Genomic DNA, 25248 nt, shown 5'->3' with positions numbered 1-25248 from the left:
TGAAATTCCACATTTAACATGCTAATTGAGGCCTGAAATTCTGAGATTGAACTCTTGGATTTTTTCCCCCCAATTTCTCTAAGCATTGTAAGGTCTGATCTTGGGGTGAATTTGATGGGACGTCTATTCGTGGGAAGATTGGCAACTGTCTTAAAGTTTTCCACTTGTAAATAATCTTCCTCACTGTAGAATGATGAACTTTAAATTGTTTGGAAATGGCCTTATAACCCTTTACAGATTGATGGGTAGAACAATTGTTTCTCTAAAATCATTGCTGATGTCTTTACTCTTTGGCATGGTGTTAACACACAGCTCAGTGCTGGAAAGCAAAAAATGCTGAAAACTTTGGCTTTTATAGAGGTAGTCACACTGATAATCAATTGATCAAGGGCACTTGATTAGCAGCATATGGCTGCCACTTAATCTCTTCATCCCTATGGAAGCAGAAAGGTGCACTTAATTTTTCATACGTGGTTTCTCCATTTTGACTTTCTTTGTAAAATAAATGATGACATGGTGCTTGGTGGATAAATAAATGATGATATGAGCCTTGGTGGAGCAGTGGGCTAATGCCTCCTTAAGTAACACCAGCTGCCTGCAATTAGTGCAGGTTCGCATCCCACCAGGCTCAAGGTTGACTCAGCCTTCCATCCTTCCTAGGTGGGTAAAATGAGGACCCAGATTGTTGGGGGCAATTAAGCTGACTTTGTAATAATGCTGCTTGGGGTGTGTGTGAAAGCCCTAATAAGCAGGCATATACATAGAATGAAGGCTACTGCTAAGCTTGTAAGCCGCCCTGAGTCTTCGGAGAAGGGCGGGATATAAATGGAATTAAAATAAAATAAAAATTAAAAATAAATAAATCTGTTTTTGACAGTTTTAAGAACTGCTAAGGACCAGATAATTTTTACTATGTCCTGATACTAAAACAGTAGAACTCAAAGAGGGTATACTTTCTTTTTCACAGGTTGTAGTTGACTTGCAATACTAGATAAGAAAATTGGTTGTCATATTCAGCTATAGATCTTGACTGCGACCATCCCAAAGAAGTTCCAGAATAAAGCAATTGAGTTTTTTTAAAAAAAGTATTCTATTGTCTGTTATGCCTTCCTTTAGCCACTTTGATGAAAATGGTTCAAGTATTCCAATATTTGAATTCTGATAATATTGATTATTAATACAGTTACTTGGATTGCCAAATAAAGTCTCCAAGCTATGTAGATATTTATTTATTAAACAGATTCCCCTCAGTACCTAATGACAATGGCCAGCTCACAACAATCAAAACAGATTTGCAATAAAACAAAAGAAAGAAAAAATAAACTATGACAGGAACAGCAAACTGGATGGGAATGAAGGAAGCGGTCTGGCTCTCCTTCACCAAAGACCTTCATGGCTCTTCTAAACAACCAGAGTGGGTGCCACTTATTCCATGGCAACAGTACTAGAGAGAAGACATGCTTCCTGGGTCCTTTAGATGACATTGTTTAATCAAAGGTACCTAGAGAGCACCAAGCTTGCAAAATCAAATTGGCTGAGCATATTTTATTGGAGACAGGTAGTCTGTCAAATAAACAGTCCTTGTCTCATATAAAACAGTGCGGTCTGTAAATTGTTAATAGCCTAGAAACCCATATATTCTTACTGTACTGATATTTAAGGTCTTTCATCTTACCAAAAATAGAGAAAATGGAAATGTGGAAGAACTGACAATATGGAAATGTCTTTGTGTGTGTGTGTGTGTGTGTGTGTGTGTGTGTGTGTGTGTGTGTGTATAAATGTGCAGGTCCTCCTTTTTAATCAAAATTGTTGAATTTAAATAGAATATGAATGTAATTCTGTTCTAATTTAATTGTCTTCTTCATAAATAGTTAAGAGTCCATAATGTCTAATGTACTTTACAACATAAGTAGACTACTAAAAGTTTTAATAATTTTTCAAGTACACAGCGGCTAGCGCTAGTGCTTGATGATATAGATAAGAACAGATTAATTCCTTCATTTATTTTCTATTTATGTGTCACATTTTTCTTCAGATTGTCTTTCCTTTAAATCTGTTCTGTGGGGCTAAACATTGTAAGCAAGTTATTTCCAGAAAGAGGAAAAAAAATAAGGCCTATGTTTAAAATCTCAGTTTACTTAAGAAATAGCTCCAACTTAGTTCATTTGAATAATTTTCTTTCAGAAAATTGGGGGGAAAAAGTTTTACTGTTGATCAAAATAGAGAATGAGTACTAATGAGCCCACATCAAATAAATAAAGTTAAGTGATGGTCATGACTTACAAGTAGATACTTGCTCATCTGAGTCAAAGATAAACAAGTAATAGATAAATTGAATGACCTTGTAGGTAATGATTAACAACTGTTTCTTACAATCATCTAACTTTCATCAGTATGATTTTTTGTATCTGTTATATTTGAACTTTGGAATTAAATACTCTTAAGACATATTAACTGAAAAACAATAAATATAATTTAAAAATAAAAAAGCAATCTACTTGATGCGGGCACATAAAACACAGGTAATGTTTCCCAAATATTTCATATGACATAATTATGCAAACATTATGTTTTAGAGTTGTGCAAAATCATACAGATCCACAGAATATATCTTAAGTAACATGTCTTTACCAATTACATTACAAAATTAATTCTATCTTAGGTTTATGTGAGAATTGCTTGGTTGTTTATGTCATGTAATTGAAAATTAGTTCTATTGATTATACTCACAGAAATATAATTGGATTTGATGGTACATTTTTACTTTCATAAGGTTTTATTTATTTATTTGTATCCTGCCTTTATTATTTTTACAAGTAACTCAAGGCAGTGAACTTATCCAACACACCTTTTTCCTCCCATTTCCCCCCATAACAATAACTCTTTGGGGTGAGTTGGGTTGAGAGAGTGTGACTGGCCCAAGATCACCTAGCTGGCTTTCCTGACTAAGGTGAGACCAGAACTCATGATCCTCTACTTTCTAGCCTTTTACCTTAATCACTAGACCAAACTGGCCATCTTAATTTGTATGGAATATATTTTCTGGTCGCATTCTAAAACTATTTTTTCCCAATAAAATAAATAAGTTACATGTAACAAAAGAATCACTGCATGCAGTTGTTACACATTGCTTCATTTTAAAAGGGCAAGAATATATTCTTGCTTCCTTATTTTTTGTTGCTATCCATCACTAGTTAACAGGTGTTAACAGGTGCATCATTATTCCTTATAACTAACCATTGCTAAGGCTAATAAGAGGTGCTTCACAATATCTGAATGGCACCACGTCCGTGTTCTACTTAACCTTCATGTTTCTAATATGCAACACAATAAGAGTGTGTATGTGTATTATATAAAATAGTAGTCAGGGCATTTGAAATGTTCAGGGCTTTTTTTCTCATAGAACGCTCAGAACGGAGTTCCGGCACCTTTTTTGGATGGAACCTTGTAGGGTAGGCAAGGCGGGTTGTATGACATGTGTGAGTTCCGGCACCTTTTTCTTTTACAAAAAAAGCACTGGAAATGTTGATATCTGGATGTACTCACTACTATAATCAGAAGGATACTATAATGAGTGAGGGTTTATTTTTTTTGTAAAATGTTACTTTTGTACATCAATTTAATATAATGATTACTGAGTACTAATATTTAGAAAAAGATAGATATAACCTAGGTTTATATATTTCTGATAAGCTAGGAAAACTCTGCCTCATTTTTATAGACCAGATAAGATAATTTCATAGTTGCTATTATCTATTCAAAGTTCCAATGTTCAGAATTTAGAACTCTGATTATATTTCTATGAATATTAGAATATTTTTTGGTGTTTATAAACATTTATTCAGGAACATTAAATGTAATGGCAGTCTTTTTAAAATTATTGTAAAAGGGGATTAATGAGATAAGACTTGATTTATTTAGTTATGAAGTTTGAAAATAATTTATTATGCAAACTGACCTTTGGATGTAAAACTATAGGAAATTGCTTTTTATTTCAAAGATCCACTAGTTCTCTATTTTCCCTTTTGATGGTGGCCCGTATTGTGTAGCAAATATTCTTTGCCTTTGTTTTTCTATATAAACCTCCTAAACCTAAATTTCCCAGTTAGCACATGCTTCACATATCATCTAATTTCTATATTCCATATATTGAGTTTTCATAGCACTGCAAAAATATGGTTGAAAAGCTGTAACCTGGGACCCAGAAGGGCTTGTATCTTCTTTTAAATAAATTATTTTAAAGTAGCATATTATTTGCTATTTGTTTCTAGGGCTAAACAAGTATTATACTACAATTCTGTTATTTGACCACTTCCTGTTACAGATGAAGAAATCAGAATACTGTTTCCTGATAAAATGTTGGTGATGAGCTTCCTTGTGTACTCTACCCTTTTGCCTATGGATACTGGTTATCAAACTGGTTTGATAACGATATATTTACTGCTTGCAGGTTTTCAATGCGAACACAGCTGAATTATTGAGTCATCACCAAGTGGAAATCCAGCAGAAATTCCCCAAAGAAGGGTATAGTTTCTCCTTTATGTTTGAACATTTGATGTTTTATATGATGATGTTAAATTCTATGGAAAAAAGTTAATTTAAGTTTTTGTAACTGATGAAATTGTTTCCATCCATATGACAAATTGGTATGGCTTTTTTATTCCCTCCCTTTATTATGTTGTTAAAATCTACTCTGTTAGCAAACACCCAAATTCATATTTTTAGAGTGTGGTAGGGGTTGCATTGTGGACAATTGAGAATATTCAACAGAGATAATTGTTTTTCTCTGGTCTTAGAATTTAAATATGTCCAACTTGAATAGAAAGGCAGTTCATGTGTTCAAATTTGTGTCTTCTTCATCTGCATTAATGACATGTTCTTACTGAAGGTTCTATGTTATAGCCATATCCTTTGAAGTGTGTGTGTGTGTATATCTCTCTCTGTGTGTATGTGTGTGTACATACACAAACACACACACATAACTCTTCTATTATTTACAGGAAACAGTAAGCAGTTATGCTGAAACATGCTATTAAATAATATGTATATATTACCATCATAGAAATGCCACTGATGAACTTATTTCAGAATTGTCCATAAAACCTGCTACGAGTAATAATTCCAATAATGCCTCAATGCATAAGAAGTAAAATACTTAGGTTTTGATGTTTGTGTTTATCTTTAAATCCCAGCAATTTAAACTGCATTTTATGATAATTAAACTGGATTCTTAATAAGAACATTTTGACAGAAAGGCTACATATTTTAAATACAATTTTATGGGTATCATAGAATGGTAACAAGTAACAAAACATGCATTGTGATCAAACCCCATCTTTTTTGTTCTACAGAAAAATATAAGAGATACACCTTTTGACCTCACAACACACTTTTTATATTTTGGCATCATTGTGATTAACTTTGGATGTCTTTAACTGGATTTTATTTTCTGATATGTCTTTCTTGTTCTAAAGCCAACAATGAAAGATACTGTTTGATTTTTATTTACTGTAAAGAAGCTAAGGCTTATTAATGCTATGTTACCTGGCAATATAAGCTTATATTTTTGCAGTTTTTTGTAGGAAGAATTAAATATGAAAAGGTACACTCATTCTGCTTCTAGGAAACTGGTTAATAGTCAATGAAACTATTGTTGGTAAATGGTCATCTCCTTCTAAGGCAATGAAGCAAATGAGCCATTATGGTTTGTTGACTTATCATATCAATTGCCAGACTTCTAATGTGAGCCTTGTTGTTTTCAAGGTGGGTAGAACAAGACCCAAAGGAAATATTGCAGTCTGTCTATGAATGTGTTGAAAGAACATGTGAGAAATTAAACCAGCTGAATATAGACATTTCCAACATAAAAGGTATTTTTAATTTATAATAATCATGAATATCCTTCCAAATCAAGAACAAAATATACATAAATAACTTACAGATGTGAGTGGAGAATAAATGTGATGTTACTGAAATATTTTTAAAGGAAACTAAAATATTTTAGAATTATAACCAGTCCAAAACTGTATTAAGTGAGCCGGAAGGCACTTGCTTGGGCAAATTAGCTGTGCTGAATTCTGTTAATACCTTTCTCCCAATGTTGTACCCTCTGCCACATTGTACTTCAATCTGGATGATCTTTTTAATCTCAGAAGTCAGAAACAATTTCATTCAAAAGCAAAGTTTTGCTGATCCAAAATAGGTAGTAATCTGGAAAATGATAAAATGTTTGTTTTGTTCTTAAAAGCTGTTGGAGTTAGCAATCAGAGAGAGACAACTGTAGTTTGGGACAAAAAAACTGGAGAACCTCTGTATAATGCTATTGGTAAGTCTTTTTAATTAATATAGTTCTTCTCATACCCACATATATTTTATATGTTCTATGAACATCAATAACAATATGTTGCACCAGATATTAGTATTTGGTTTTTTGTCCTTATGTTTAAAGATGCCCAAAGAATTCTTTGTATTTCAAAGCACCTCTAAACATTCTCACTTTTGCTCTCTTCTCTAGAAGGATTTGTTCTACTGTTTTTGTTCTATTTGTTCTATTTTTGTTTTTGTTCCATTAACAAACTAATCTACATTAAATGGGCTTACTTGCATAATTTATTAATTCATCATGATTTCTAAATGAAGTGTTGAATCAAGATATGAGAATCAGTCATAAGGATAAAAAATATTTTTTTGTTTCACTCTAGCATAATTCTTCAACTTGGTGTTCTTTCATTCAGTTGCCTACTCAAAGTGTTCATAGTAATAATAAATTTTACATTTTAAATGGGTAAGCCGCTAAGTTGCACATTTTGAACAAGCTGCAAGCATTGACAGAACTCTTCTAAATGCTTATATGCATGGAAAACACATTAATTAAGCATTGGTAATTAAGCATAAATTGCTATAACAGAATTGCTTTGAGCATGTCCAATTTTTACTGGTTGGATCCCAGGAGATACTCTCAGAATGAATAAAGCCCCTCTAAAAGAATATGGGCTAAGAATAGACCTATGAAATGAAGAAAACTATTCCTGTATGATCTTGTAATTTAAATTCCGGAATCTGAATTATTCATATATAAGCTTAACGTGTGGCTTTATTCTTCTCTGTTTTTAAAATGTCTACTCTCATTTTTTTTTATTTTGGTTTGTGAATCTTAGTTTTTATTTAAAAAGTATTTTGTTAGATAAATTATTAATTATTAGATGGTTCTGAGAAATTTGTCAATAGAGACCTATTCAGAGATTCAGAACCTGATTCTATTCAATCAATGCATTGCTTAAATATTTACTCTTACTGATATTAATGCTTTTCTTTGGATTCTAGTATGGCTTGACCTAAGGACTCAATCTACTGTTGAAAGACTTCTTAAAAGGATACCAGGAAAGAATAAATCCTTTTTTAAGGTAAAAACTGATCTTAGAATGATTAGAGTATATCTGATAATTACACAGTGCAAATCATTCTTTTTTTTATGCTAATGCTAGTGGGGGAAAAAAGGGACGTGGTGGCTCAGTGGGTTAGGACGCTGAGCTTGTCAATCAGAAGGTCGGCAGTTTGGCGGGTCGAATCCTGAGTGCCGCGTAACAGAGTGAGTGCCTGTTACTCGTCCCAGCTTCTGCCAACCTAGCAGTTCGAAAGCACGTAAAAAATGCAAGTAGAAAAATAGGGACCACTACGGTGGGAAGGTAACAGCGTTCCATGCGCCTTTGGCGTCTAGTCATGCCAGCCACATGACCACGGAGACGTCCTCGGACAAGCGCTGGCTCTTCAGCTTTGAAACGGAGATGAGCACCGGCCCCTAGAGTCGGAAACGACTAGCACGTATGTGCGGGGGAACCTTTACCTAGTGAAAAAAAGAAAACTAGTTTTGTGTAGTTTAGGGGTTTTCAAACATGCCTGGCTGAGGATTTCTGGGAATTGAAGTCCATAAGTCATAAAAGGGCCAAGTTTGAAGACCCCTGGTGTAGTGATTAAAGGCACTAAAGAAACTAGGAGATTGTGAGATCTGTGTGAAGCCTATTGGATTTCTTCGAGTCAGTCACTTTCTTTCAGCTGCAGAAAGAAGGAACGTCAAACCACTTCCAAAAACATTCCCAAGATAACTGGATTGACTTGGCCAGGTAGTTTCCAGGAATGCAGACTGAGTCAAAGCTACCATAATAATACAATGATAATAACAACAGCAATAACAGCAACAGAAAAATGAAGAAGCAGATTGGCAGATTTGTTGTACTGTAGATGTTTACGCATGATTTATTATCTTTCAATCTTGCAGAGTAGGACTGGTCTCCCTCTTAGCACATATTTCAGTGCTGTGAAGCTACGCTGGCTTTTGGACAACGTGAAAGAGATCAGGCAAGCAGTTCTTGAGGGGAGAGCTCTTTTTGGTACCATTGATTCATGGTTAATATGGGTATGTATCAATATACAATAATTAAATCAATTTCTTTCATTTCTCTACTTCCTCAGCTTGATTTTAATATCCTTAAAAACTATTCAAGAAAAAGTCAATCTCCTTTGTCATATTCCCAGGAACATTAGTATTCATGTATAGACTGTCTAGAAAATTATTAGCAGAATAAATTGGATATAATGAATGTAAATCATCTTTGATGAACAAATATGTACGAACATTCATTCAGTTTTGATCATAAAGCACTAAAGTTGGGTTTAGTAATATCCTAAATTAGTGCTTCCCAATTTTTTTCCTTAATTATCCAAAACTACTTATCAGAAAGTCCTTTTTACTCGATATAGGTCAGGGGTAGGCAACCTTGGCTCTTTTATGACTCATGGACTTCAACTCCCAGAATTCCTGAGCCATCATAGGCTCAGGAATTCTGGGAGTTAAAGTCCACGAGTCATAAAAGAGCCAAGGTTGCCTACGCCTGATATAGGTAAAACACTTTCAGTTAATTTAAATGTCTCTATTGTGATTGTGTAATAGGTTCGTGTGACATTCCCCCAAAAAACCATTTTTACCGTTCTTAGGTAATTTACCCAGATTTGGGAAATTCTGATTTAGATATAGATAGGCATTTATCCTATACATTGAGTAAATATATGATAAAAGAGTGAGAAAAATAGTTTCTCCATACAGCTAAAGATCCTAGCAGGTTATGCTTGCAAAATGTGTAGCTCTGGTATGTTTGTCTTCCTTTAGGCATTTATATCTCTAATATAATCCACATTTAATAGAATTTAAAATCCAGTGGAACTTTTGAAGTGTTAAAGCCTTTAAGAACTGAAGTCAACTATATAATTCTGTCTGTCTCTGTCCATCTGTCTGTTTGTCTGTCTCTTTCTCTCTCTCTCACACACACATACACACACAAACACACACAAACACATACTAGCAGGCATAGGTAATGGCCTTAAAGGACAAAAGAAATAGCTGCTACAAAAGCACCACTCTGTCAGCACTCCAGGTAGACCAGATAGGAAACATAATCAGATGAGCTAATTGCACTTAATCATAAGGATACATTAACAGAATCTTGCCAGTCTGATAATACAAATCTCCTGTTGCCTATTTTACAGCCTAAGGTTTCTTTCTCTGCCCGTTATGCATTCTGAAGGCTATGTCCTCTCTTATCTGATCATTTCCTATCCAGCATCTTTTTCTCCCCCATCTCCCAAGGTCATTTTCACATACCGTTACATAGTCAGAAAAGAGGGACTTGAGTCAAGAAAAAAAAAGAGAAAACATCTAAGACAAGCCCCTCCTTAGTGTCAGATAAAAATAAAATAAAATGGGAAGTACATTCAGACTTGCTAGGTTCTGTTACTATATCTGCTACAGTAAAAGTACTCTTAACCTCTAAGGCAGGGGTGTCAAACTCACCACATCATGTGACATATCACGACTTTTTCCCCCTTGCCGGAGCTGTGATGGGTGCGGCTTCTGCATGATGCATCTGGCCCATGGACTGGCAGTTTGACACCCCTGCTAAAAGGCATCTGTCCCCCCCCCCCGTCTCTCTCACACACAACATGCTAGGTTAAAATTGCAGCTGATTAATTATTTTCTTATAGATAATTTTTGTAAATAAAAGCAAACTTACAGTTTGCACATTTTTCTATTCTTCTATAAATGTAATAATTGAAAATTGTTTATTCGTTCATTTAAGAGTTTGACTGGTGGAAAAAATGGAGGTATTCATTGCACTGATGTAACCAATGCCAGTAGGACAATGTTGTTCAACATTCATTCATTAGAGTGGGATGACGAGCTCTGCAAGTGAGTAATTTATGTCTGCATATTTGAAATAGCAGGTTTTATTGTATGCTTCTCAGAGTCACCTTGTATAGATGGGTGGTCATAGAAATTTGACAGATAAATAAAAATTATGCTCAACATTTCACATTAAGACCTTAATCTGGTTTTCTTGGAAATAAAGAATTTTACAGCAGAGTAGTTAATTTTAACAGCTGTTATTCCGAGAATACATATAGAAAACTTTTATATGGAATGCACCAACAATAACAAATTATTGCTTAGAAGGTTTCAATTATTAATACATTAAAATATTGAAATTTCTTTTACCTTAGCTTATTCTCCTTACAACTTTCCTGTGGAGAGAACCATAAGGACACCCTTGCAAAGATGGGTCACTAGAGTCGCTGAGTCATCTGCTCTTTTGTTGTTCCCTTTAGAAGGACACTCACATTACGTTTATCAGCGTCACCCTGAAAAATATCTGGGTAGAGAGCACAATTTCTACCCTGCTATCTGCTATATACTTTCAGTTTGCCTAGTTCTATCCCTTTCTTTCTTTTTTAATATATATTTTATTGATTTTTTAAAAAACTTAACAACCTGGTGCTTATGTTGTCTGGGTTCACATTTCACAACAATCAATAACAGTCAATTTCTATCGTACTCTACATAACAGCTTTCCTTGATTTTCTCTTCTTCCCATATTGTTCTCTTTTGCAAACATTAGGTTAATGCAATTCTTAGTATTTTAGTAACAAAGAGGTTAAATATAAACACTTTTCTAACATTCAATTAGTAATAGCATCAATATAGAACTTCTTTTCTAGTTAGTCCTCTTGGTTACGTTATATGTCCTGTTTTCAACATTCTCATTTAGAGTTTTTCCCCACAAAATTGAAATCATTTTTATCTGTTAAGATTTTGTCAAAGTTGGTTTACAGTTAAGTACGTTTCCCTCATAATAATCCTCCCAACAATTACATTTCTCATACCATAAAAAAAATTACTACTCAGAATACGAAAGAAGAAAAAGAGAAAGAAAAACATATCTCTCTCAAACTAAAAATCATTTATATCCCCCATTTTTTTCATTTTTAACTATTCCATTCAATATTTACTAATTAAGTTATCCATGTTATATTTTAACCATATTCAAACAAATACTTAATCTTTAAAAATTGCATCTGATAAGACAGTTACATTTCACATATCATTATATATATATTTTCACATATACATATATATCTAAAATAGTTTTAAAAATGTGAGCCTCGGGTAAATACATATTTAAAAACTAAAACACAGATCACCGAGACAAAATTTATTTAAAAACTTAGCTTTTGTCAGCAGCTGCTAACATCGTCAGAGTTCTAGCCAGGATTGGGAATCATGTTTTTATAGTCTCTTTAACGCCAGTTGTTTGGCTAATGAGCGTGTTACCGGTCTATTCAGCTCACGCCCTCCTGCAATCAACTGCTCAATTGCTGCTTCCGTCGTGCTTCTTGACAGCTGTTTGAATTTTGACGTGCTGCTCCTCCTCTTACCTTGCCTGTATGGAAAAAGCATTCTGCCGCTCGCCATCATCTCGCCGTTCTTCTGACATCTCCATGTGCGGTGCTGCCGTTGCAGCTGGTTGTTGTTTCTTGTTGTCATCCTGTTCATGTTGGTTGCAGTTTTCTTATTTAAGGATGTCTGCTGGAGTAATGTCTGATAGGCTGGTGCTAATTCAATGTGCCAGTTGATGGAATCCCGGTTGGATAGCCATGCCTCTTTTAGCAGACGGCCACCCTTTGTTGCATCATGAGCAATGAACCTAGCCTCCGTGAAGTTGAACGTGTGGTTGTGCTCTGTGGTGTGAGCCCACACTTGTGAGTGCTGCTCGTGGCGTTTAATGGCCAATTCATGTTCGTGCAGTCTCGTTCTGAGACATTTTGTGGTCTCACCCACATAATTATACATACATACATACATACATATATATACACACACACACAAACATATGTACATACACATAGACACATATACATTGTACATACATATACATATACACACACACACACACACACACACACACACACACACATATATATATATATATATATATATGCATTTGAAATCAGTAAAAATAAAAACGATGAACTCTGGGATATAAGAAAAAAGCCTTCTTTATTGCTGAGCTTTCGTCAACTAGCTGTTGACATCATCAGAACAAGGGCTGAATGATAAGGGAGCCAGTACATACTCTTATATGGTAGTTATAACGGTCAAGTTGTAGAATGTGGGTGTGACATGTTCATGACACGCTCGCTTGCATATAACCACGGTGGTTCTGGCTTTGCTGTAAAAGCCGGTCTCTGGTTGATATTTAAAAGTTGCACCTATCAGCTGTTTGGTGCGTAAGCCTCGTCGCGCCGTGCGCAGTCATGCACTGGTTGGTAGGTTCCTCGTTCGAAGTAGAGCCAAGGAGGTTGTCTCGTTCCCTCGCATGCAACCGCCGTGGGTTTGATTCTGTTGTGGAAGAAAGCAGATGTCCTCATGGGACAGGTAAGTGATTCGCCCTCCCTCGTGCCTCCTTACCCGGTTGCCCTAAGATCGGCTCTGTTCTGTGACTTGGTTTACTGGATCTCAAAATTCTTTTGGTGTGTGGTTGCTGTGCATGTCTGTCTTATTGTGCACAGTCGCTTGATGTGTTTGAATGAAGGCAAGTGTCATGTCTGTCAGTTGTGAGTGATTCCGTGGGATGTGTAATCTGGACTGTCATTCCTTGTTTCATTGTATATGGTGAGACAGGTTTTAGTTTTGGTCATGGTCTTAATACTCTGTTGTTGTTTGGGTGTGTTGTGTATGTTTGTTTTGTTGCATGTGGTGGTTTAGTGATGTAGGATTTGTGTCTTGGGTGTTGTGGTCAGGAGTGGTGTTGTTTTTATGTGCAGGAGTGTCAGATGGTATGTTGGTTATGCAATCCATCATGGATGTGTTAGAATTCTGTCTATTTAGCTCAATTGGAGTGGATTGTGTTGGAATAAACTCATCTGTTGTGTTGATATGGTGTTTGATAGGTGGGTGGGGTAATATGTTTGTGTCTTTGTTGATTGTATTGAAACGTTTGGATGTTTTGTGTTGTGGTAAATGTCTTCTCAGAGTTTGATACGGTGGTAATAAGTCGATATGCCTATTATTTGAGTGATTGTCAGGCAACCAAGCCTCTTTTAATAGATGGCCACCTTTAGTGGGGTCTTGAGAGATGACTTTTGCTCCTTTGAAATCAAAGGTGTGGCCATGTTCAGCCATGTGGGCCCACACTTGGGAACATTCTTGTCTTTTGACTGCTAATATGTGTTCGTGTATCCTGGTTTTTAGTCTTTTGGATGTTTCCCCAATATAGTTGCAACGGCATTTGTTACAGCTGATTTTGTAGATAACAGATGATAAGTTGTCTGTGGATAACGGTTCTTTGAAGCACATTAATCTGGAAGTAAGGTTTGGTTGGGTCTGTGCGCAACGTTGATGTTATATGGTGCCAGGATTCTAGCAGTTGCCTCAGAAACTCCATTAATATATGAGATGGTTGCCCAAGTTGTGGTAGTCTGTGAATCACTGTTCGAATGTGGTGCATATGTTTGCAACATCGTTGGATAAATCTAGGTGGATAGCCATTTTGCCTGCATACGTGGTGGAGATATGCTTTCTCCTTGGATTTAGCTATCTGTGCTGCAGTGTGTTTTGACCCCTTGAATAGTGTTCTTATGTAGCTAGTTTTGTGGGAAGTTGGATGGTTGCTTAGATAGTGCAAGATGCAATCTTATGTTGTTAGTTTAACGTAAAGATCCATTTATGTCATCAAAGTTGTTTTTAATTTCATTGTGGTTTAGAGCCATTGTTGTTTGGATTAGTTGTAATATAGCAAGCATTTCCTCCTGGAAAGTATTTGGTTTTTCTTGACAAGTTCTTTTTGCAAGTTCTTGAGATTCCATGATAGCTAGAATTCAATTTTCTTTCTTTCTCTGAAAACAGCTTTAAAATCACAGTCAATAGGTGTTTATCATCCAGGAAGGTTAGTTTTTTTTTCCATAATGTTTTCTTATTGTGGCCGGCCCAGAATGTTTTCTTTAGCTCTTTTTAAAGATCAAAGAAATAAGTTATCTCATTCTGGGCGTCCTGCCAATACTTATAACAAAGCAGCTAAAGTTATGTATTCTCTTCCACCACTAGATGTCAGCAACAGTGTGTTTTTGTCCCCTTTAATAATTTAATTTGCCACTTCCTTCTGTGGGAAGTGGGGCAAAGCTCCTCCTCCTTTTCACTTTTGGAAAGTGAAACTTTTTTTTGCTTCTTGGGTTATCTTTTCCAATAGTTCAGGAGTAAGAGAGAGATCAAATTTCTCACCAGTTTCAGCACACTGTTCATGGATGTTCTGGTGAATACTTGTGGACTTCAGCTGCAAGTAGCTTGGGCTGGTTACCGAGGTGGAGCCAACATTTCTCCTGTCAGGTTAAAGGGAATTTCCCGATCAAACGGGACAACTGCCGTTTTTCCCAAATCGCTGGGGCGCCCCTCTTTATTCGCTGCCTCTTTGGGTTGGCTTAGACCCATTTAGGGTCCCCTGGCAGGGAGAAAGGAGCCGTGGGAAGTGGAGTTTTCGCAATCCCACAACTGTGTGCTACCAGGCAAAACCAGAAGTCTGCCCCTTTTTTTGTTCCATTTGCCTTTTAGCTAAAGATCTTGATTCTGGCCCCTTTGACTATTATCAACAGCTTCCAGTGTTCCTGGAGCCAGGCAATACATGCTAAGTTGCAACTTTATATCTTTTCATGGCTACTCAACACCTTGATGGGCTATGAATGTGCACTAGTTGATCTCAAAACAGTAGGCCATTGATTTAGAGCTGCAAATAGACTTCCCAGCTTTACATAGAAATACTTCTTTAGTCATTTTGCATATCTCTAGCCATCTGGATATCTCAGTGGCATAACAATCCCAAAATTCAGAAGGACCTTTTCCTTAGCCAGGTTCAATGTCCTCTCAACAGCCATTACTGAAAAAAGATACCAAAAAATCCCCATCAAGCAGAGGCTGTGTCCATATGGTGGAGGAATAATTGAATCGATGGAATTCTGAATTGCCTCTCTATGCAGGTGCTTGCCAGGAATTATTATTTCCATTCTTTACTAAATATCTGCCCATTCCAATCTGTTTTATTTCACAATGTTATTATCAGATAAATCTGATTTTATTTCCTTGACCACACCCAAGTACTGTGCAATAGTTTGCATAATGGATCATAGTATTAACCCTAGCCTTTTTTATATATTTTAGAATAACTATATTTTTTCCTTTTATCTTAATTAATCATGACTCTTGTGGTTTTATTTGCTGGTCTATGACCAAATAAAGATTGATTTGATTAATCTTGATTTCCCTCTATTTATTTATATTATATTGTTTTATTTACCTCTATCCGGTGTCCTTATATTTTTATTCTTTGACTTATATTTACACTTATTTTTTCTACATTTTATAAGTACGTGTGTATATTTCAGTAAATTTAGTGTTGCTGTTTACTATAATAAATATAGAATTTCAAATAAATGATTTGATTTAATCTGAAATGTTTCCAAATTTATCAGAAACTTTACAAAAAATAAGTAAAAACTTTTTATTTTTACCAGCAAGAAAGAATTCACACTAACTTTTTAAAAATACTTCTAGTTTTTTTGAAATTCCCATGGAAATGCTTCCCAAAGTACGAAGTTCCTCAGAAATCTATGGATTACTGGTATGTATTTAAATGTTAAGAAAATAGTTTTACTTAATTGATATTGCATGTATTGTTTCTACTTATGCAAGTTGAAATATATTTTATGAAACAAGTTTTATCTAGCAGGAAGAATATTACTATGATTTTTATTTATTTGAATTAATAATGTCTCACTAGTTAAATCCAGAAAAGTATATGACACTGAAAATTTCTTTTATCAAATTAATCTGGGAAGCTCATAACAAAATTGGGTTGAGATGTTTCCAGTGGCATGATCTTATTTTATGAATCATTACAGTTATTTGAAACTTACATGTCATGGGTTCTTATTTTTGAACTTACATCTAAAGTAAATAACAATAAACTAATAATATTTACTTGATTGAGCAATGTTTGCTTTACTTAAATATGAATTTTAACGTATTTCTAGTGAGTACAGCTTTTTGGCTCTATTAATATGAGATATTGGACATTTGCCTATTTCTTTGACAGTTACTTTTAAAGCATTCCAGTTGCTACGTGTAAAACAGTTTTGGTAACATATTCAGTGACTTAACTAATTTTTAAGCCATTCATACCTTATATATTTCATTGCAAGGTGTTTGAGGGAAGATGGCAAAAAAAGTTGCAAAACTGAAATGCTGAGCAAAAGTAGTTATAGCTTGATATTGTTTTCAGCTTCTAAAGGAACATGATTCTTTTAAAATCCCTTTAATCCCTTGTTCAAAGTAGCTAAAACTTTCATACTAAAACTTCCAAAACTTAAAACTACAAGGAATTATTGAATGCATGTCTTATTCATAGAGTTGTAGGAATTGGAAAAACACAATCTCTACTATGTCCCTCCTCTTTTGACAGCTCCTAGATCTTCTTTTGATCATATCTGATAAAAATGAAAATCAAGTTTTCAGTATTTTATAGTAGAGATACATGAAAATTATACTGTAAACAATAAAATATATTTGCAACAGTTTTAAAAACAAGTAAAATGTCTCTCCGTAAAACCTTATCCCAGCCACACATTCTGTCTTTAGTGCCTTTAAAAAAATCAAATCGAGTCAATATTTAAAAAGTTATTCATATACACACACATGGAACACATATATACCCCATTCTAATCAAATATGATCCCTAAACTTAAAACATAGCTGATGATGTGTTACTTAAATATTTTTTAAAAAAATAGTTGAGTCCTTGCTTTACAATCCTAAGTGAGATTGGAATTTCCATCACTAAACAAAACAGTTGTTAAGCGAAATATCATGTGACTGCTGCTTAGTGACAGCAGTTTTAGTAGTCACAGTGGTGGTCATTAGATGAAGGCCTCGCTCTTCTGTCTATGGAGATTCTCGGTCATCTATGTCAGACGTCCCCAACCTTTTGGGCAACAGGGATCTGTTCGTTGGAGAGAGGTTTTTTTCGTGGACCGGAATGCATGGTTTTGTGTGCTGCCTGCATCTCGTGGATGGGGCTCTGCTTGTTTGTGCAGACTGGTTGCTGGCATGCCGCAGCCCGGTATTAGTCCATGGACCTGGGGTTGGACACCCCTGATCTAGGTCATAGTTATCCCAAAGGTGCTTTTTTAAAAGGCAGATGGACTTTGGTTTTCTTTGACGGATGAGAAACAAAACACTTTCAAGGAAAAACAAAGTCCAATTGCCTTTTGGAAAAACACCTTTGGAACCTCACTCTTCTGCTCTGCAGAAACTGTCAGCTCTGTCCTTCAACAAATAAGGAAATAAGGCTCCCATTCAACTCCCCCATCTGTCTATCACATCCCCACATCTCCATCCTTTTGGCTGCCTTGCTGCCCACTGCTGCCACCTACCCCTGCTGCCACCATTGCAGCAGTTGCCTCAAGCATCTCATCAAGAGTCAGAGGAAGAAACAGCGAAGTTCATCTGGGTAGAGTAGGGGTAGGCAGCAGTGGCAAGAGTGCAAGGTAGCCAAACACAGAGATTGTTGTGAAGATAAGCAGTTGAAGGGACCATTGCTGTCATAAACGCAGCACTCAAATTTTGATCATGTGACCACAGGGATGCTTCAACTATCATTTATTCAGCATCATTGTACAGTTAATGGTCATTAAACCAACAGGTTTTGAAATTATGGACTTGTATTTATGTCTCTTCCTCTTTCTCATTACCTATTTTTCCGGAAATAGAAAATCTCTCCTACCCTGGTGAGTAGGATTTTGTTAGGACACACCCAGTTACATCTTCATTCATCTGGCTTAGATACAGTGCATTTCTTCAGAGAAGTTCCTCTTTGTTGTAATGAAATCTCCTTCTCAAAGTTTAATTACAATTGAAGTTCAATTGATCACTTTGCATCAGTTTAAAAGATTAGAAAACAGAGTAACAATTATATAGTTTCTGGCTAAAAATGTACTTAGAGCAGAAAGTGGGTTTTTAAAAATAATAATAATATCAGTGGTAGCTTAAAAAAATAAAGATATCCCTGAATGGAAATGCACTGGCTACATTTTATGCATGACTCACTAAGCTGATCACTGCTGTTGAGAGTGCATGTGCACATATAATATTTCAAAAGAAAAGTATTTTTTGTCTCCAGTGTTGTGGCTACTTCCTAAATGTCCATACTTTTTTGCCTGTATTACTCTCCTAGCTCTTGGATAAAGCTTCAAATAGTTTTAGAGCATAACCGTTGAATATAAGATCTCTTATTCTTCTACTTCAACATAACAACAGGCACTGATTCCTACTTGTGAAGCATGGTGTTTACTTTTTTTTTTACTGTAGCCTCAAGGATTACCTAAATTCAAATGATGTCTGCTTCTGAGTTGGGTAGGCTCCAGGCTGCTTCCTAGATGTGATTTGTGGATTTACAATTTCTTGAGAACATGCCACCAAGATTTAATGGCAACAATCTTTCATTATGATGTGATTTGAAGCTGTTTTCATTTCTAGGAGTAGTGTAAGATTGAGAATAGCTGCACGTTTGACCTTCAGAATGCAAATTTTGTCTTTTGTTTTTACTAGCGATGTTCAGTATTTCAACTCCATTTCTGCACACAGGGGAAATCTTTCAGCAGGCTGCAGGAACAGAGCTGAAATCCTGAACATACCTTCATTTCAACATTCCCTGCTGGTTTCCCCACTGACTTTCTAGGAAAGCTGGCAGACAAGATTACAAATGGTGATCACATGATCGTGGAATACTTGGGAACTGGTTGCAAGTTCTGACAATTTGCCAAGCACCCACATTGTGTTCATGTGGCCATGGGTGTACAAAAGCACTCTTTCCCAAGCTGTGAATTTGAATAGTCATTAAGTGACCAGTCATTGAGCAAGGACTAAGTCAGTGGTGAGATTCAAATAATCTAACAACCAGTTCTCTGCAGGGGGAACGGGGGGGGGCTGCCCCATGCTCCCCGCTTACTGTGCCGAAGGGCCCCACAGCCAGGCCTACCACGCCCCGACACCTGTCCCGCCTCACCTGTTTGGTAGTGACTTCTCCCACTTCCTCCTCCTTTGAACAATCCTTCGCTCCCATTGCTGCTTTTCAGTCCCAGATCTCGGTTTGCCTGGAGCCTGTGCAGAGGGTCTTTGGAAACGAAGCTGATTGGGTGGGGTGGGAACAATTCCCTTCACTTTTGAACCAGCTCCAAAATGGGCTGGAAGGAGCAATCCGATTACTCCAATCTTGCTTTGCAGCAAGCAAGGGTATTGGAGGCATGTGAATGTACGTCAGTCTGGCGTCTCAAAAAACTGGGGTTTTTTCCACACTGCCAGATTTTTGCTGCTGTACTGTTTTAAGTTTCTTAAAAGATTACTTGATGCAGAATGTAGATCCTTCCCATTCTGCATCAAGGAAACTTTAGAGAAACTAAACAGTATAGCAGTGGGGGGGAAAAACCCCGGTCTCATGCACGGGGAATGTGCACCGCCCACCTCCCCCTGTGCCTCCGGCTGCGTGCTCAGCCTTCTAAACCTCATTTCTAGCCAGATGAATTTAGCGATGGCAAGGGGGGGGAGGCAGGCAGTGCAGATTCCCTGTGCATGAGAAGTTGGTGAAGGAGGAAGGTGAGCGGCAGCAGCAAAAAGGTCTGCCAAAAACAGCAGTGCGTGTGCACGCCTGCTACGTGTTCACCCATCATGCCGTGAGGATCATCGCACTGATCACGCCAGTTCAACCACTCACAGCAGGAGAATGTGAGGCTCATCGCGCCAATCGCATGCCAAGCCTTGCAAACTCCTGTAGCAAGCAGTGGCACTGGCGCAATCAGCAGCAGCTTGCAGGAGCTGGGGTGCCTTAGGGCCTCTGCCACTCAGCAAGAAGCTGAGCCGCAAGCACCACAGCAGCAGCCTAGGCAAGATGGGCACCACTGAAACTGGCCTGGTGTCTAGTAGGAATCTGCACTGCCCACCTCCACCTGTGCCTCTTCCTGCACACTTGGCCTGCTAAAACTCATTTCTAGCCGGGTGATCCATTTAGCAAAGGCACAGGGGGGAGGCAGGCAGTGCAGATTCCCTATGCACTAGAAGTTGGCGGAGGAAGGCAAGCAGCAGCCCCAGTGGCAAGAAGGGCTGCTGAAAACAACAGAGTCTGTATGCACGCTTGATGTGCATTCAGCCGTCAGCCATGCTCTCCATGCCTCAGATCAGCTGCAATTTGCTGTGAAGAGCATGGCTGACTCAGGCAAGGAAGAGGCACGGGTGGAGATGGGCAGTGCAGATTCTTGCTAGGCACCAGGCTGGCTTCGGCGGCACCAATCTTGCCTAGGCTGCTGCTGCTGCGATGCTTGCAGCTGGGCTCTTGCTGACTGGCAGAGGCCTCGAGGTGCCCCGGCTCCAAGCCCCCTTGGTCAAGGAATGCGCAGGCAAAGCTGCTGCCAGGTTCCTCCTAGGTTTCCATAGATCCTGGATTCAGGTTGCCATAGCACTGTGGCATGGGTGGAGGCGCCTCCTGTTGGGTGCTGATCACGCCAGTGCCGCCGCTTGCTATAGGATGCCTCAAGGCTCATTACACCAACTGCATCGGTGCTGCAGGAGGCTGCAAGACTCTGCATAATTAGTGCAACTTGCTCGTGGGCTCCTGTGAGTGGTGGAACCGGCGTGATCGGCATGACTGCTGTTTCTGTGGTGCTTCTGTGCCTGGCCGACCGCTTCAGATACCGTATATACTTGAGTATAAGCCGACTCGAGTATAAGCCGAGACCCCCAATTTCACCCCCCAAAACTGGAAAAAGTTATTGACTCGAGTATAAGCCGATCCGCCGTTCTGCAAGCCTGAATACACAGGAATACCCTGTGTGGCCGCGGCTCGTCGGCAGGTCTCCGTTCCTCCTGCCGACCTTTGGGGAGGTTTGGGCGCCTCCCCAAACCTCCCCAAACCTCGGCAGGTCTCCGTTCCTCCTGCCGACCTTTGGGGAGGTTTGGGCGCCTCCCCAAACCTCCCCAAACCTCGGCAGGTCTCCGTTCCTCCTGCCGACCTTTGGGGAGGTTTGGGCGCCTCCCCAAACCTCCCCAAACCTCGGCAAGTCTCCGTTCCTCCTGCCGACCTTTGGGGAGGTTTGGGCGCCTCCCCAAACCTCGGCAGGTCTCCGTTCCTCCGCGCAGACCTGCCGACCTTTGGGGAGGTTTGGGCGCCTCCCCAAACGTCCCCAAACCTCGGCAGGTCTCCGTTCCTGTTTGGGGAGGTTTGGGCGCCTCCCCAAACCTCCCCAAACCTCGGCAGGTCTCCGTTCCTCCGCGCAGACCTGCCGACGTTTGGGGAGATTTGGGCGCCTCCCCAAACCTCCCCAAACCTCGGCAGGTCTCCGTTCCTGTTTGGGGAGGTTTGGGCGCCTCCCCAAACCTCCCCAAACCTCGGCAGGTCTCCGTTCCTCCGCGCAGACCTGCCGACCTTTGGGGAGGTTTGGGCGCCTCCCCAAACGTCCCCAAACCTCGGCAGGTCTCCGTTCCTGTTTGGGGAGGTTTGGGCGCCTCCCCAAACCTCCCCAAACCTCGGCAGGTCTCCGTTCCTCCGCGCAGACCTGCCGACCTTTGGGGAGGTTTGGGCGCCTCCCCAAACGTCCCCAAACCTCGGCAGGTCTCCGTTCCTGTTTGGGGAGGTTTGGGCGCCTCCCCAAACGTCCCCAAACCTCGGCAGGTCTCCGTTCCTCCGCGCAGACCTGCCGACCTTTGGGGAGGTTTGGGCGCCTCCCCAAACGTCCCCAAACCTCGGCAGGTCTCCGTTCCTGTTTGGGGAGGTTTGGGCGCCTCCCCAAACCTCCCCAAACCTCGGCAGGTCTCCGTTCCTCCGCGCAGACCTGCCGACCTTTGGGGAGGTTTGGGCGCCTCCCCAAACGTCCCCAAACCTCGGCAGGTCTCCGTTCCTGTTTGGGGAGGTTTGGGCGCCTCCCCAAACCTCCCCAAACCTCGGCAGGTCTCCGTTCCTCCGCGCAGACCTGCCGACGTTTGGGGAGGTTTGGGCGCCTCCCCAAACCTCCCCAAACCTCGGCAGGTCTCCGTTCCTGTTTGGGGAGGTTTGGGCGCCTCCCCAAACCTCCCCAAACCTCGGCAGGTCTCCGTTCCTCCGCGCAGACCTGCCGACCTTTGGGGAGGTTTGGGCGCCTCCCCAAACGTCCCCAAACCTCGGCAGGTCTCCGTTCCTGTTTGGGGAGGTTTGGGCGCCTCCCCAAACCTCCCCAAACCTCGGCAGGTCTCCGTTCCTCCGCGCAGACCTGCCGACCTTTGGGGAGGTTTGGGCGCCTCCCCAAACGTCCCCAAACCTCGGCAGGTCTCCGTTCCTGTTTGGGGAGGTTTGGGCGCCTCCCCAAACCTCCCCAAACCTCGGCAGGTCTCCGTTCCTCCGCGCAGACCTGCCGACCTTTGGGGAGGTTTGGGCGCCTCCCCAAACGTCCCCAAACCTCGGCAGGTCTCCGTTCCTGTTTGGGGAGGTTTGGGCGCCTCCCCAAACCTCCCCAAACCTCGGCAGGTCTCCGTTCCTCCGCGCAGACCTGCCGACGTTTGGGGAGGTTTGGGGAGGCGCCCAAACCTCCCCAAAGGTCGGCAGGAAGAACGGAGACCTGCCGAGGTTTGGGGAGGTTTGGGGAGGCGCCCAAACCTCCCCAAAGGTCGGCAGGTCTGCGCGGAGGAACGGAGACCTGCCGAGGTTTGGGGACGTTTGGGGAGGCGCCCAAACCTCCCCAAACAGGAACGGAGACCTGCCGAGGTTTGGGGACGTTTGGGGAGGCGCCCAAACCTCCCCAAAGGTCGGCAGGTCTGCGCGGAGGAACGGAGACCTGCCGAGGTTTGGGGAGGTTTGGGGAGGCGCCCAAACCTCCCCAAACAGGAACGGAGACCTGCCGAGGTTTGGGGACGTTTGGGGAGGCGCCCAAACCTCCCCAAAGGTCGGCAGGTCTGCGCGGAGGAACGGAGACCTGCCGAGGTTTGGGGAGGTTTGGGGAGGCGCCCAAACCTCCCCAAACAGGAACGGAGACCTGCCGAGGTTTGGGGACGTTTGGGGAGGCGCCCAAACCTCCCCAAAGGTCGGCAGGTCTGCGCGGAGGAACGGAGACCTGCCGAGGTTTGGGGAGGCGCCCAAACCTCCCCAAACAGGAACGGAGACCTGCCGAGGTTTGGGGAGGCGCCCAAACCTCCCCAAAGGTCGGCAGGTCTGCGCGGAGGAACGGAGACCTGCCGAGGTTTGGGGAGGTTTGGGGAGGCGCCCAAACCTCCCCAAACAGGAACGGAGACCTGCCGAGGTTTGGGGACGTTTGGGGAGGCGCCCAAACCTCCCCAAAGGTCGGCAGGTCTGCGCGGAGGAACGGAGACCTGCCGAGGTTTGGGGAGGTTTGGGGAGGCGCCCAAACCTCCCCAAACAGGAACGGAGACCTGCCGAGGTTTGGGGAGGCGCCCAAACCTCCCCAAAGGTCGGCAGGAGGAACGGAGACCTGCCGAGGTTTGGGGAGGCGCCCAAACCTCCCCAAAGGTCGGCAGGAGGAACGGAGACCTGGGGAGGTTTGGGGAGGCGCCCAAACCTCCCCAAAGGTCGGCAGGAGGAACGGAGACCTGCCGAGGTTTGGGGAGGCGCCCAAACCTCCCCAAAGGTCGGCAGGAGGAACGGAGACCTGCCGAGGTTTGGGGAGGCGCCCAAACCTCCCCAAAGGTCGGCAGGAGGAACGGAGACCTGCCGAGGTTTGGGGAGGCGCCCAAACCTCCCCAAAGGTCGGCAGGAGGAACGGAGACCTGCCGAGGTTTGGGGAGGTTTGGGGAGGCGCCCAAACCTCCCCAAAGGTCGGCAGGAGGAACGGAGACCTGCCGACGTTTGGGGAGGTTTGGGGAGGCGCCCAAACCTCCCCAAACGTCGGCAGGTCTGCGCGGAGGAACGGAGACCTGCCGAGGTTTGGGGAGGCGCCCAAACCTCCCCAAACGTCGGCAAGTCTCCGTTCCTCCGCGCCCTGCCTGCCTGCTTCTTTCCGCTGCGGAAAGAAGCAGGCAGGCAAGGCGCGGAGTTTGGGGAGGTGCGCGCGCACCTCCCCAAACCTCCCCAAACTTCGGCAGGTCTCGGACGGCGGTGGCTTGGGAGAGGTGCGGGCGATCCCGGAAGCACCAAAGCCTCGGCCGCGCACAAGTCCTCGGTAAGTTTTTTTTGTTGACTGGAGTATAAGCCGAAGTGGAATTTTTCAGCCCAAAAAGTGGGCTGAAAAATTCGGCTTATACTCAAGTATATACGGTAAGCTGCAGTGCACCGTGGAGAGCACGGTGGACATGGGGCAAGCGCGAGGCAGGTGCGCACACTAACTCCGCTTTTTTCAAGTGCCATTTTAATAACCGGTTTGCTGAATTGAAGACACATTAGATATCGGTTCTGCTGAACTGGTGCGAACCAGCTGAATCCCACCACTGGACTAAGTACAGGATTCAGAGTTTTCTCCCACCATTCATGGTTATTTACCATGCTTAGTGAAGCTACAGGAAACTATATTTCAGCAGCATTTGAACAACCCATTGTTGTTCCACAAATGTGGGGTACTTAGGACATGTCCAATGCAGTGGAGAACCTAATTTGCCTTTTATTTTGTTAGCTTGCCAGATGGCAGTTTTCTCTGTTCCCTCTATTTTTTCATTTGCATTTTTGCTAACAATTTCACATTATTTTAATTTGCTTATGAGCTATAAGCAATCATGTTCTAATTATACATTATTTTCCTTATTTGTAAACTAATTGAAAACAGCTGCATAATTATTTTTAAAATGGCTTTTTTGGCAGAGTTCTGGAGCTTTGACTGGTGTGCCAATTTCTGGGGTGAGTTTCCTAAATA

At 41.1% G+C, this 25248-nt stretch overlaps 1 protein-coding gene across 2 annotated transcripts in view; it reads left to right on the top strand.

Moving 5' to 3' along the window:
* The window catches only part of GK (glycerol kinase), a 48900-nt gene that overhangs the window by 4918 nt on the left and 18734 nt on the right, over positions 1-25248 (top strand). For both annotated transcript variants that reach the window (XM_081327542.1, XM_081327541.1), the window contains exons 2-9: positions 4451-4524; positions 5764-5870; positions 6248-6325; positions 7324-7403; positions 8276-8413; positions 10131-10240; positions 15929-15995; positions 25197-25232. In XM_081327542.1, coding sequence (XP_081183668.1) covers positions 4451-4524; positions 5764-5870; positions 6248-6325; positions 7324-7403; positions 8276-8413; positions 10131-10240; positions 15929-15995; positions 25197-25232 — 690 coding nt within the window. The remainder of the gene's footprint in view (positions 1-4450; positions 4525-5763; positions 5871-6247; positions 6326-7323; positions 7404-8275; positions 8414-10130; positions 10241-15928; positions 15996-25196; positions 25233-25248) is intronic.

Source organism: Vipera berus (genome assembly GCF_964194415.1).
Source record: "Vipera berus genome assembly, chromosome: 4".
NCBI classification, from domain to species: domain Eukaryota; kingdom Metazoa; phylum Chordata; class Lepidosauria; order Squamata; family Viperidae; genus Vipera; species Vipera berus.
Note: the sequence above shows the minus strand (reverse complement) of the source record. Positions and strands in the feature narration are given on the sequence as shown.